The sequence below is a fragment of the Myotis brandtii genome, unplaced genomic scaffold (assembly GCF_000412655.1).
Source record: "Myotis brandtii unplaced genomic scaffold, ASM41265v1 scaffold3278, whole genome shotgun sequence".
Taxonomy (NCBI): Eukaryota; Metazoa; Chordata; class Mammalia; order Chiroptera; family Vespertilionidae; genus Myotis; species Myotis brandtii.
The window spans coordinates 1-15,073 of NW_005362619.1; the positions used below are offsets into that span (position 1 = coordinate 1).

A 15,073-nucleotide genomic window follows, 5' to 3' on the forward strand; every position below is an offset into this window, starting at 1 on the left:
TCAGGGCACATACCTAGGTTGTGGGGTCAATCCCCAGTCAGGGTGAGTACAGAAGACAACGGATCAATGTTTCTCTCCCACATCAATGTTTTTCTCTCTCTTTCTCCCCCTCCCTTTCTCTCTCTCTAAAATAAATATATATATATATATTCAAAAATAAGTATCGATTGAGAGAGAGAGAGAAACACCAATTTGTTGTTCCACTTATTTAGGCACTTATTGGTTAACTAGAGGCCTGGTGCATGAAATTCATGCATGGGGGGGCGCCTATCAGCCCAACCTGCACCTTCTCCAATCTGGAACATCCCTCTCACAATCTGAGACCACTAGCTCCTAACCGTTCACCTGTCTGCCTGCCTGATGCCCCTAACTGCTCCCCTGACTGCCTGATTGCCCCTAACCACTCTCCCCTGCCAGCCTGATTGCCCCTAACTGCTTTCCCCTGCCAGCCTGATCACCCCTAACCATCTCTGCCTCAGCCGCACCACCGTGGCTTTGTCCAGAAGGACATCTGGAAGACATCCGGTCTATCGGGTCTAATTAGCATATTACCCTTTTATTAGTATAGATTCTTGTATGTGCCCTGTCAGGGATGGAACCCACAACCTTGGTGTATCAGGATGATGCTCTAACCAACTGAGCTCCCCAGCCAGGGCCATAATTAAAGTTTTGTTGGAACATGACCACTCATGTTTACTTACATATTATATATGATGGCAGAGTTTAAGTGTTGTAAAAGCGGGGAGCTGGAGGAGGATGGTTAAAGATTGATCCTATGGCTTCCTCACACAGCTGAGGACATCAGTCAGGAAACAGTATAATTTATAAAATCCTTAGTTCTAATACAGACAGTCAAGAGACAACAGCTTGCCCTAGCCAGTTTGGCTTCATGAATAAAGCGTCAGCCTGCGGACCAAAGGGTCCCAGGTTCGATTCCAGTCAAGGGCATGTGCCCAGGTTGCAGGCTCGATCCCCAATGTGGGGCGTGCAGGAGGCAGCCGATCAATGATTCTCTCTCATCATGGATGTTTTTCTCTCTTTATTCCTCTCCCTTCCTCTCTGAAATCAACAAGAAACATATTTTTAATTAATTAAGGACAACCACCCTGAATAACCAACTGAAGACTAGCTGAGGCGGAGTCTTAGAGCCAAGGATTTACAGAAGGGGCCACATAGAGACAGGTAGGAAGGTCAGACATGTGAAAAGGTCCGGGCCCTGCTCCAAAAATTTAAGAATTAAAAAAAATTAAATTAAATGAGGGAAAAAGAAAAGGGGGAGGAGCTGGAATGAAGGTGGGGTGTTGAATGGAGCAGTGATGCATCCGAATGGTGTCTGAGACAGATCTCCCTGGAGGCCACAGTGGAGACGGGGCTGAAAGGGACCTGAGGGGAGGGGAGACCATTTGCAGGCTAGTGAAAGAAGCCATATCAGAGAAGGTCAGGTCTGAGCTCAAGTGAGGCTGTGGGCGTGGAAGGAAAGAGCAGATTTTAGAGCTACCGAGAGGCTGCAGCAGCTGACCCGCTCTGTGGTTGAGTCAGAGGAAGAAGTTGCGGCTCTCCCTTCTGGGAACACGCCCCTGCCTTTCCTTTCCCCTCTTCTTCCTCCTTGGCAAGCTCCTTTACCCTTCTCGCTCCTAAGCCCCCAGGGCCCCTTCTTCTGCCTCTATCACGTGTTTCCTGAGCCCATTTCTTCTCCCACTCACTTCTTCTATCTCTGTGACTTTCAAAACTACATTTGTGTTGTTTTTTAAAAGTAAGAAGTTGGCAGGTGTGCAGAATTTCTGGAGAGCAGTTTGCAACATGTGTCCAAATATAAGATGTGAATCACATTCAAATCAACAAACCCATTTGGGGAACTTGACCTCAAAGGATGGTTACACAATGTGGACTATTCAGAAAGTCCAAGTTCAGTATTCTTTACTTTCTTTTCTTTTTTTAGTTTGGTATTCTTTAAATAGCCACAGAAAAACACACATGCACACACAAATATTCACACACACACACACAAATATATATAGAGAGAGGCCCTGGCTGGTGTGTTCAGTGGTTAGAGTGTCGGCCCATGCACTGAAGGATCATGGGTCCCATTCCCAGTCAAGGGCAGGTACCTGGGTTACAGGTTTAATCCCCAGCCTCAGTCAGGATCACAGCAGGAGGCAACTGATTCAGGTGTCTCTCTCACATCACTCTTTCTCTCTCTCTCTCTCTCCCTCCCTTTCACTCTCTCTAAAAATCAATGGAAAAATATCCTCAGATAAGGATTAACAAAAGAAAGAGAGAGGGGGGGAAGGGAGGGAGGGAGGGAGGGAGGAAGAAAGAAAGAAAGAAAGAAAGAAAGAAAGAAAGAAGAAAGAAAGAAAGAAAGAAAGAAAGAAAGAAAGAAAGAAAGAAAAACTTTGAACACTGGACACGCCATCTCAATTTCCCTTGTAAAACATGCTATGATAAGGAATTTTTTACTCTCAAGAGCAAATATTCTCACCTATGAGCCACGCAATGATTTCTTTTAACAGAGAAGTGTTTTTTCAGACTCCCAGTGTGGACCTATGTTGCTCTCCAGTCCTTGAGCATAAGGTGGTCGACCAGATGACCCTCATATATCCATTACATAGATGACATGCTGTATTCTAACCGGCGTGAAGTGTCTCAGAAGTTGAAGATGCCTGAGTTTCTGAAACACTGCTCTGAAAATGGAGCTGTTGACTATTTCATTTCAAATTTGGCTTTTGGACCTGGAGAGTATTGTGCTAAATGAAATAAGCCAGTCAGAGGAAGACGAATACCATACAATCGCATTGATATGTGGAATCTAATGAACAAAATAAACAAACAAACAACATAGAAATAGATTCATAGATACAGAGAACAGACTGGCAGCTGTCAGAGGGGAGGGGCGTTGGGGAGCTGGGTGAAAAAGGTGAAGAGGTTGCCTGGCCGGTGTGGCTCAGTGGCTGAGTGTTGACCTAGGAACCAGGAGATCACGGTTTGATTCCCTGTCAGGGCACTTGCCCAGGTTGCAGGCTCGATCCCCAGTGTGGGTCGTACAGGAGGCAGCTAATCAATGATTCTCTCTCATCATTGATTTTTCTATCTATCTATCTCTCTCCCTCTCCCTTTCTCTCTCTGAAATCAATTTTAAAAGTATATTTTTTTAAAAGGGTGAAAAGGTTCAGTAGTACCTATTGGTAGTGCAGAATAACCAGAGATTTGGATTGCCGTATGGGGAATATAGCCAATAATGTTGAGATAACTGGGTATGGGGCCAGGTGGGTGCTTGGGGAAGCGAGGGGCCACTCTGTAGGGTGCACGGTTTTCTGGCCACTTTGCTGTGCATCTGACATGGGTGCCGAATGGTGTTGAATATAAACTGTGGTTGAAAAATAAAATTTTAGAAATTCAGTCTTTGTTCTCCTTGTTCTGCTGAGAATACCTCAGTCATCTCAGTGGCCACTATATCTTTCCCCTGTTACCACTGAATTAAGATAAATAAGTTTACCTCCTTTCCTTTCCTTTGGCTTGCCTGCTTGCTTCCCCGCCCCTCCCCCCCCACCCACCCAATAGGACATTTGCCAGTATCTCATCTAAGGCACATGGTAAATGTTTATCTTTAAACAGAATATATTTGTAATAGTTCCTTCCTTCCACACACTGTTTAAATCCATTACAAGTATTGACTCATTTAAAATATCCTTATCCTATGAGGCAGACACTATTGTTGTCCCCATCTACCTATGAGGAGGTTAAGGCACAGGGGTTAAGAAACTTGACCAAGTTTGCACAGCCTAGAAAGGTTTGGAGGGATGGATGTCCCTCTCTGAGTACCATCACCTGAAAGACAGCTATTGGTGGGTTGATTATCAAGTCAGAGGGCCCATGGGTGTCTTCCTCTTACTGAGGGATTCTTGAGAGATAGAGATAGATAGATAGATAGATAGATAGATAGATAGATAATAGATAGATAGATAGATAGATAGATAGATAGATAGATAGATAATAGATAGATGATGATAGATAGATAGATAGATAGATAGATAGATAGATAGATAGATAGATAGATAGAGTGGGGAGGGAGTGAGATAGATAGATATAGAATCTCAGAGAAATAACCTCATGCCAGGAAACCAACCCTTTGGGTCCCTTGACCCTCCCCATTTTTTTGTTTGTTTGTGTTTTGTTTTTTTGTTAATCCTCACCCAAGGATATTTTTCCATTGATATTTAGAGAGAGTAGAAGGGAGGGGGAAAGACAGAGAGAGAGAGACACATCAATTGATTGCCTCCTGCACATGTTCCACCAGGGCCAGGGATTGAGCCTGCAACTAAAGTACATGCCCTTGACCAGTATCAAACCTGGGATCCTGTAGTCCAAGGGCCGATGTTCTATCCACTGAGCCAAACCAGCTAGAGCAACTCTCCTCATTTTAAAGCCAGGATCACTCTCCTGTCCCTGGCTCTAGACCAGTGGTTTTCAACCTGTGGGTCACGACCCCTTTGGCGGTCGAACGACCCTTTCACAGGGGTCACCTAAGACCATCCTGCATATCAGATATTTACATGACGATTCATAACAGTAGCAACATTACAGTTATGAAGTAGCAACGAAAATAATGTTATGGTTGGGTCACAACATGAGGAACTGTGTTTAAAGGGCCAGAAGGTTGAGAACCACTGCTTTAGACCCAACCCATATGATGGCCATTAGCCACACCTGGCTATTGAATACCAGAAATGTGACTTATCTAAACCGATATGTGCCAGTGTGAAATACAGGCCAGATCTTGAATGTAAAATAAAAGTGCTTTCAAAAATTAAAAATATATATTGGCCCTGGACAGGTAGCTCAGTTGGTTAAAGCATCCTCCCCACACACCAAGGTTGTGGGTTCAATCCGCGGTCAGGGCACATACAAGAATCAACCAATGAATAATGCAGCATAAGTGGGACAACAAATCCATCTCTCTCTCTCTCTCTCTCTCTCTCTCTCTCTCTCTCTCTCTCTCATCAATTTTTAAAAATATCTGTATGACGGCAGGAAGCAGCTAATCACAGCTGAAGGTTCCAAGCCCTGATTCTCAAGCTTGGCCTCAACTGCAATCACCTGGGACTCTTTAAAAGAACCCCTACGTCTGAGCAGCCCTCACTGACCTAGACGTTAGACTCAGTGGGCCTTGGTACTTTGAAACGATGCTCGAGGCAGGTGAGTTTAACACGCAGCCAAGGGTGAGAACACCGGGAATGGATGCTCAAATTAGAGAAAGGGTCTTCACCTATCAGTAATCACGCTGGAGACGGGAAGTTCTCGGCAGCGGGCCAATCCCAGAGCTTGGGTGGAAAGACACACTTCTTATAGGTGGGTTTCCAAACCTCAGACGTCGTGGCCGTGGCTGGAGAATGGGTCCGGGTGTTGGTGAGGTGAGTAACATCCCGGCTTCTTCTTTACTCCATGTCTCTCTGTCTTCATTCAGCTGTTAAGTCTACAATAAATATGCCTCCTCTCTTTTTTTTGAATGTTTGCATGTTAAACCTTTGACGTTTCAAGTCAGATTCCCCTCTGACCATGACGCCTATAACTTTGAATAGTTTTTTTCCTCTTGCTGAAACTCAGTTTCCTAAGATCACTGGGTATAAATGTAAGTTGGATTAACTTTGGCCAAATGAGAACAACATGAAATAACCTGTTTTATGTAAAACGTGTGCTACTTGCAACGAACGTTTTTAAGGGTAAAAGACACACCCCGTGGTCAACAGGCTAATGTGTGGCCATATGAAGCCAGATCCAAGCTCCCATTTTCCCTAAAGCCGGTATCGAATCTCTAATTTCACTCTCTTAGCCAAGTTTCTAGAAATAGAAGTATAACTTTGGTTCATAGGCTGATGCTCAACCACTGAGGCATGCTAGCTGGGCACATACAGATATTTTTAAAAATTGATGTGAGAGGCTGGAGGAGGGAGAGAGAGAGAGAGAGAGAGAGAGAGAGAAATGTTCTTCCATTTATTTTATGCCCATGCCTCCACGTCAAGACACCTCATGCATGTTTCTGCCCTTCACAGTCTAGCTTCTTGCCCTACCGTTCCCCTGAAATTGCTCTTCTTAAGATCTCGTCTGACAAACACAAAGATTAGTTGGGGTCCTTCTCTGACGGGTCTCCATAAGGCAGCTGAATCGTTGTTCCAGGAGATATGTCCTCGTACAAAAAAAAATGCAGGCTAGTTAAAGACCGGAAGGTCAAGACCAGTCCTAAGAATCTGCCGTTAACGTTTCTTTTGTTGGTTAACATTTTTTAAATTACACTGATATTCGCTATTTTATATTCGCTTCAGGTGTAGAGCGCAGTGGGTAGACATTTATATAACTTATGACGTGATTTCCCCCGACAAGTCTAGTAACCATTTGGCCCCAAACATAGTCGTTACAATATTATTGACTCTGTTCCTTATGTTGTGATTTGCATCCCTGTGACGATTTTGTAACTACCAACTTGTACTTGTTCATCCTTCCCCCTTGTCACCCAGCCCCCCCCCCAACTCTCCTCCCCTCTGGCAACCCTTACGCAGTCTGTTCCCTGTGTCTATGAGTCTGTTCCTGTTTTGTTTCTTCATTTATTTTGTTCTTTCGATTCCACACATAAGGGTCCCACGGTTACATCTCAATGTAAATACAGTGGGGCCTTGACTTACAAGTGTCCAGACTAACGAGTTTTTTGAGATACCGGCTGTCTCTCGGCCGATTTTTTGCATTGAGTTGATAGAGTAATTTGAGTTAACGAGCTCCTTAAATCCTTGATAAATAACCCTTGATAAAATATTTTCCTTTACATATTTAGGAATATGTAATTATTCGGATTCTTTCTTTTTTCCGGGTTAGTTCTTATTTATTATTTATTGAGTTTTAGAAAGAGAGAGAGTGAGATGGAGAAAGAGAGAGAGAGAGAAACATTCATGTGAGAGACATCAACTGGAGCTGGGCTTGAACCTGCAACCCTGGTATGTGCTCTTGACTGGGCCAACATCCTAACCATTGGGCACCATGGGCCAGGGCAGAACATCCAAATCTTATTATTATTTTTACAACCAATAAGCAGACTCTAGATGTTCTTATTTTGGTTTTGACCGAGAGCATTGATGCTGACAAGTATTTTCCCACGAGATATTACAAAGTGGCCAGTTGCGTGGACTGTTGGAATAACCTCTTTGTGACCAGCTGCTACAGTAAATAGGGCCGAGGTCAGTAAGTTATTTTACCACCAGCTTGGACTCTCTAACCCAGGGGTCCTCAAACTTTTTAAACAGGGGGCCAGTTCACTGTCCCTCAGACCGTTGGAGGGCCGGACTATAGTTTAAAAAAAAAACTATGAACAAATTCCTATGCACACTGCACATATCTTATTTTGAAGTAAAAAAACAAAACGGGAACAAATACAATATTTGTATTTGCATGTGGCCCGAGGGCCGTAGTTTGAGGACCCCTGCAAATCTCCTTTCCCTGTGTTTTAAAAGGATCACCCTTACAAATGACCTCATTCAAGTCTTTCAACAAGGGCTAAATTATATGCTTAACACCTGATTCGCATATAAATAGCATTAGGAATGGGGTAGTTGCCATGGTCTTTTTTGTTATTGTTGTTGACACTATTAAGGTCCCCCATTTTCCCATCCTTTGCCCACCTCCATCCAGCCTGCCTCCTCTGGCCACAACCACCCTTGTCTGTGTCTATGGGTTATGCATATATGTCCTTTGGGTAATCCCTTCACCTTCTTTTATCCAGTCCCTCCCACTCCCCTTCCCTCCTACAGCTGTCTGTCCCAGGTACCCATGCCTCTGCTTCTATTGTGTTCATCAGTTTATTTTGTTCATTAGACTCCACATGTAAGTGAGATCATATGGTATTTGTCTAATCTCCAGGTCCATCCATGCTGTTGCAAAAGGTAAGATTTCCTTCTCTTTTTTTAAAATATTTTTATTGATTTCAGAGAGGAAGGGAGAGGGAGAGAGAGATGGAAACATTGATGAGAGAGAATCATTGATTGGCTGCCTCTTGCACGCCCCACACTGGGGAATGAGCCCAAAACCTGGGCACGTGACCTGACTGGGAATCGAACCACGACCTCCTGGTTCATAGGTCGACGCTCAACCACTGAGCCACACTACTGGCTGGGGATTTCCTTCTTTACAGCCACATAGTATTGCATTGTGTAAATGTACCACCCCCTTTTTTTTTACTTTTTTTATTTATTTATTTTTAGCTTATTGTTGACAGTATTACCCCTTTTTTTTTTACTTTATTTATTTATTTATTTTTAGCTTATTGTTGACAGTATTACAGATGTCCCCCATTTTCCCCTTCTTTGCCTCTCTCCACCCAGCCCTCACCCCACCCCAGGCCTTCCCCACACTATTGTCTGTGTCCATGGGCTATGCCTGTATGCATATGTGTCCTTTGGTTAGCCCTGCTCGTCCCCTCCATCCTCCTCCCCTCTGAGGTCTGTCTGTCTGTTCCACGTATCCATGTCTCTAGACCTATTTTGTTCATCAGTTTATTTTGTCATTAGATTCCACATATCAGTGAAATCATGGTGATAGTTGTCTTTCTCTGACTGGCTTATGTCACTTAGAATACTACTCTCCAGGTCCCTCCAGGCTGTCGCCAAAGGTAAGAGTTCCTTCTTTCTCATGGCTGCGTAGTATTCCATTGTCAAAAGCTCAGCTCTCCCAAGTAGGACAAGATGGATTTCAACCTGAGGCCTCTCCTGGAACAGCTGGAGCTGGAGGAGCTGAACAAGTTCAAGTCTCTGCTGAGGACCCTTCCCCCAGAAGATGAGTTACAGCACGTGTCCCAGACGGAGGTGGACGAGGCCAACGGACAGCAGCTGGCGGAGATTCTCACCACCCGCTGCCCCATCTTTTGGGTGGAGATGGTGACCATCCAGGTCTTTGACAAGATGAACCGAACGGATCTGTCCAAGAGAGCCAAGGATGAGCTCAGAGGTGAGCCGACGGGAGGCCACCCTGGGTCCGGGGGCGGGGGGCGGGGGGAGTGGGAGTGCCCAGGGTTTGAGAAACACAGAGATAACAGTGAGCCTTGGAGGGGCTACCTGGGATCAACACAAAGTGTCATTCTTACATCCTCGCCATTTCTTACATCCTCACCATTTCTATTCTTTCTGGGTCCTGTATACCTACCCTGGGCTCCTCACCATACATCCCTTCTTCTGTTCTAAACTGTTTCTGAAATGTATTCATGATTGTCTTCCTTCCTTCCTTTGTGTTTGTTTGTTTATTTATTCATTTATTTTTATTTGAATTTATTGGGGGTGACATTGATTCGCAAAACCATACAGGTTTCAACGGTACAGCTCAACAAAACACCATCTGCACACTGCATTGTACGCCCATTTCCCCAAGCAAAGTCACTTTCCGTCCCCCTTCCCCGCCCTCGTGCCCACCTCCACCCCCGCACTCTTCCACCCCCCTATATATGTTCTTTGGCTGATCCCTTCACCTTCCTTCATCCAGTCCCTCAACCCTCCTCCCCTCTGACAGCTGTCAGTCTGTTCCATGCATCCATGCTTCAGTTTCTATTTTGTTCATCAGTTTCTTTTGTTCATGGATTTCCACATATAAGTGAGATTATATGGTATTTGTCTTTCTCTGACTGACCTGTTTCACTTAGCGTAATGCTCTCCAGGTCCACCCATGCTGTCAAAAAAGGTAAGAGTTCCTTCTTTTTTACAGCTGTATAGTATTCCATTGTGTAGATGTACCACAGCTTTTTTATCCACTCACTGGGGCTGTTTCCAGATCTGGGCTGTTGTAAATTGTGCTGCTATGAACATATGGCTGCATATATTCTTTCAAATTCGTGTTTCAAGTTTCTTAGGATATATTTTCAAAAGTGAGATCAGATGCTCTATCCACTGAGCCAAACCGGTTTCGGCAAGTTCCTTCTTTTTTACAGCTGTATAGTATTCCATTGTGTAGATGTACCACAGCTTTTTTATCCACTCACTGGGGCTGTTTCCAGATCTGGGCTGTTGTAAATTGTGCTGCTATGAACATATGGCTGCATATATTCTTTCAAATTCGTGTTTCAAGTTTCTTAGGATATATTTTCAAAAGTGAGATCACTGGGTCAGATGGCAGCTCCATTTTTAACTTTTTGAGGAAACTCCATACTGTTCTCCACAGTGGCTGCACCAGTCTGCATTCCCACCAGCAGTGCACGAGGGTTCCCTTTTCTCCACATCCTCGCCAGCACTTGTCGTTTGTTGGTTTATGGTCGCCATTCTGGCAGGTGCAAGGTGATACCTCCTTGTGGTTTTAATTTGCATCTCTCGCCTGTCCTCCACAATGTTAAATCAGTGCGTAACCTCTGTTTTGTTTTTAATTCCTACTTGTAATGTTTCTTTCCCACATAGTTTTGTCTATAAACATACTTACACACATTCATATACTGAAACCCCTATTGTCCTTTAGGTCAGCAGCATTGGGGGCTGGGTGACTCTCTTGGGGGAAAGAAAGGGACATTCTGTGCACTGTAGGATAGTTAGCAGCATCCCTGGTACCTGGGTGCTAGCATCCCAACACCTCTAACCCTTACATGCTTGCAGCACACTGCCTCCTCTCCCCCCCCGCCGCCCCCCACTGGTGACAACCAATGATGTCTACACATATGGCCAAATGTTCCCTTTACGGGGAAAATGGCCCTGAGTGGAGATCCATGTTTCATGTCACGGGGTCCCCAACTCTCACCATTCTCAGCAATCTCCTGGGGAGCTTGAAATATACTGACATCTGGAACCTATCGCTGGAGACACCCATTTAACTAATTGATCTATGGCTCCCCCTAGGCATGTAATTCCTTTTTTATTATTACAATTTGACATTCACTATTATTTTGTATTAGTTTCAGGTGGATGGTGAGTGGTTAGACATTTGTATACTTTACCAAGTGATTCCTTCAATAACTATAGTCCCCATCTGACACCATACATAGTTATTACAATACTGGTTTGTTTGGGAAGGGTTCTTTATCTTTATTGTTGAAAGTATTACAGATGTCCCCCTTCATCCCCCATGGACTCCCTCTACCCGACTCCCACCTCCTCCCCAGGCCTGCACGGCAATACTGTCTGTATCCATGGGTGATGCATAGGTGTATGTAAGTTCTTTGGCTAATCTCTCCTGCCCCCCTCCCAATACTATTGACTATATTCCCTATGCTGTACGTTGCATCCTGTGACTATTCTGTGACTTCAATTTGCACTTTTTAAAATATATTTTTATTGGTTTCAGAGAGGAAGGGAGAGAGAGAGAGAGAGACATCAATGATGAGAGAGAACCAGTAATCAGCTGCCCCTTGCATGCCACCCACTGGAGACCGAGCCCACAACCCAGGCATGTACCCTGCTCCTGACCTGGAACGCTCAACCACTGAGCCACGTGGGCTGGGCCCAATTTGTACTTGTTAAGATCCCTTCCCCTTTTTCACTCAGCAACCCAAGCCCCTCTCATCTGACAACCACCAGTCTGTTCTCTGAGTCTGTTTCTCTTTGGTTTGTTTGTTTGTTCTGTTCTTTAGATCCACAGATGCGTGAGATCCTGCGGTACTTGTCTTTCTCTGCCTGGCTCATTTCACTGAGGATCATACCCTCTAGGTCCAGCCATAGGCATGGGATTCTTCAAGGTTTCCTAGGTGATGCTTGTGTACATCCCAAGTTTTATAATTCCTACTTAGAGGGCTCTGCTTCCTGACAGAGTAGCTACCTCCTATGACTTTCTTTTTAAAAATTTTCTGGCCAGGCCGGTGTGGCTCAGTGGTTGAGCACTGATCTATGAACCAGAAGGTCACGGTTCAATTATCGGTCAGGGCACATGCCCAAGTTTCGGGCTCCATCCCCAGTAGAGGGTGTGCGGGAGGCAGCTGATCCATGATTCTCTCTCATCATTGATGTTTCTATCTCTCTCTCCCTCTCCCTTCCTCTCTGAAATCGATAAAAAATATATATATTTAAAATTGTTCTGGTTTTATTCCAGCTGGGGCTTCATTTTTAGCTTAGTGTCCCCTGTCTTTATACATATAGATATACATATACATATACATATACATATACATATACATATACATATACATATTCAGAGAGATATACATATACATATACATATACATATACATATACATATACATATACATATACATATACATATACATATACATATACATATACATATACATATACATATACATATACATATACATATACATATACATATACATATACATATACATATACATATACATATACATATACATATACATATACATATTCAGAGAGTAAAGGAGAGGGAGAGAGATAGAAACATCAATGATAAGAGAGAATCATGGATCAGCTGCCTCCTGCACACCCCACACTGGGGATCAAGCCTGCAACCCAGGCATGTGCCCTGACTGGGAATCAAACCGTGACCTCCAGGTTCATAGGTCGACGCTCAACCACTGAGCATGCCAGCCGGGCTGTTCCCCGCCTTCAACAGACAGGTGAAGGATTAGCCCTCGCCGGCCTCTGGGGCAATTACAGGTTTGAAAGCAGCATGAGGAACATCAGCGTTGTACTCAGTTCAGGGTCTGGCTCTGAAAACTGCACATGTCTCTCCCCTCCTGCTTTTTCAGAAGCGGCTTTGAAGTCTCTGCAGAAAAACAAGGTTCCATTGTCAGGTACGTTACCTCCTTGACAGTCTTTTTTTTTTTTTTAATGTGAGATTTGGGGATTTAGGGACAAGATATTATGCCAAGCGCTAAGACGGCAAAGAAATACAAGACTTCCTCTCTTCTGCAGTAAGGCAGGTGGCAGTGGTAAGAGGTGTAAGACGTGGAAAGGTAACATGAGGCCGTATTTATACTAGAAATCAGAGTGAACTTTCTCTTGGAATCTAGATACTCTGGGTGTTAGACTGACCTGTGGCAGAGGTGGCCAAGCTATGACTCACAAAGCAAAGTCCCACCCACCTACAAGCTAAGAATAGCTTTCACTTTTTTTGTTTGTGTGTTTATTTTGTTTTTTTGTTTTTTGTGGGTTGTTTTTGTTTTTTGTTTGGGTTTTTTTGTTTTGTTTTGTTTTTTGGTTAATCTTACCCCACGACATTTTTCCCATTGATTTTTAGAGTGGAAGAGCGGGAGAGGGAGGGAAAAGGAGAGAGAAAGAGAGAGAAGCATCAATGTGTGAGAGATACACATGGATTGGTTGCCTCACACATGTGCCCGACCTGGGCTGGGAATCAAACCTGCAATCCAAGTACATGCCCTTGACTGGGAATCAAACTCGCAACCCTTCAATGCTTGGGCCGACGCTCTAACCACTAAACCACAACAGCCAGGGCTTGGACCATGTATTCTTTTTTTTATTTTTTGAGGGGGGTGTGGAGGACATCGACTTGTTCCACTTATTGATGCTTTCATTGACTGATTCTTGTATGTGCCCTGACCAGGGATTGAACTCACAACCTTGGCATGTTGACATGACATGCTAACCACTGAGCTCTCTGGCCAGGACCATGTATTCTTAACTCCATCGGCAGCCCCTTGCCAGAAAAGGCATGTAAGCCTGATGTCATGGCCTGGCACGCTTCGTCTCCCATATTTCCTTAGCGTTCTTTCTATGTGACCTGGGCTTAAACATGGAGATCCAACTGTTGACCTTGAACCACTTTGAAGTCCCACCTCTGCCAAACAGAAGGCTCCATACTGGTACAGGGACAAGCCCATGTTGTCCCCTCTTTTCTTCAGGGATAGCACGAATTCGGGAACCCAAATGTGCAAACGAGGAAGAAATACAACAGCATTTAGAAGAAGGAGGAGAAGGAGGAGGAGGAGAAGGGGAAGAGCCAGGTTGGTCTTGGAACGTCCAGTGTTAGAGGAAGCTAAGGGAAGCCACCCCTTTTCCACCCCTTTGTGTGTGTGTTTTGGGGGGATGGGTTAAGAGAGGGAGCGGGAGAGAGAGAGAGAGAAGACATTGATATGAATGAGAAGCATTGATTGATTGCCTCCTTCACATGCCCAGACCGGGGACCAAACCCAAAACCTAGGTATGTGCCCTGACCGGACTCAAACCCGTGACCTTTGGTTGCACGGGAGGATGCTCCAACCAATCGAGTCACACTTGCCAGCACAAATTGTAGACAAAGAATTTAGACTCTCTACTCCTTGGAGCCAATTTGTCATCACACTTCTGATGAGGTAACTACACCTATTTTTTTAAGTATTCTATCTTTTTATTTTTTAATTACAGTTGACATACAATATAGGTTCAGGTATACATCATAGTGATTAGACGTTTATATAACTTAAAACATGTTCCCCCTGATCAGTCTAGTACCCACCTGGCACCATACAAAGTTATTGCGGTGATATTCTTTTCCTTTTTTATTGAATCTATTGGGGTGATATGAATTAATAAAATACATGTTTCAGGGGTACAGTTCTACAACACATCATCTGTAGATTGTCTTGTGTGTTCACCACCCCAAGTCAAGTCTCCTTCCATCTCCATTTATCTCCCTTTTACCTTCTATTGTCCCCTGACACTGTTTCCCCCTAGGAATCACCAAACTGTAATCACCAAGCTGTTGTCTGTGTCTATGAGGTTGTGTTATTATTGTTGTTACTGGGTTTTGTTTGGTTTAATCCTTTCACCTTTTTCACGCAGACCCACACACCCCTTCCCCTCTGGCAGCTGTCAACCTGTTCTCTGTATCTGTGAGTCTGTTGTTGTTGTTTTTTTAAATATTTTTTTGTTGTGGGTCTAGAATTTAGCTCATGTGCACGTGGATATTTATTTATTTTTTTTAAAATTAAATCTTTATTGTTCAGATTATTACAGTTGTTCCTCTTTTTTCCCCCCATAGCTCCCCTCCACCAGGTTCCCACCCCACCCTCTGCCCTTACCCCTTCTCCTCCACTGTCCTCATCCATAGGTGTATGATTTTGTCCAGTCTCTTCCCGCACCCCCCACACCCCTTTCCCCCCTGAGAATAGTCAGTCCACTCCCTTTCTATGCCCCTGATTCTATTATATTCACCA

At 44.2% G+C, this 15,073-nt stretch overlaps 1 protein-coding gene across 1 annotated transcript in view; it reads left to right on the top strand.

The window, feature by feature from the left end:
* Positions 1-8,721: 8,721 nt before the first annotated feature.
* Positions 8,722-15,073, top strand: part of LOC102246654 (NACHT, LRR and PYD domains-containing protein 2) — a 25,695-nt gene continuing 19,343 nt past the window's right edge. Inside the window, 3 exon segments of the mRNA XM_005871025.2 lie at positions 8,722-8,985; positions 12,668-12,712; positions 13,781-13,882. Of these exon segments, the coding sequence (XP_005871087.1) occupies positions 8,724-8,985; positions 12,668-12,712; positions 13,781-13,882 (409 nt within the window). The 5' untranslated portion in view covers positions 8,722-8,723.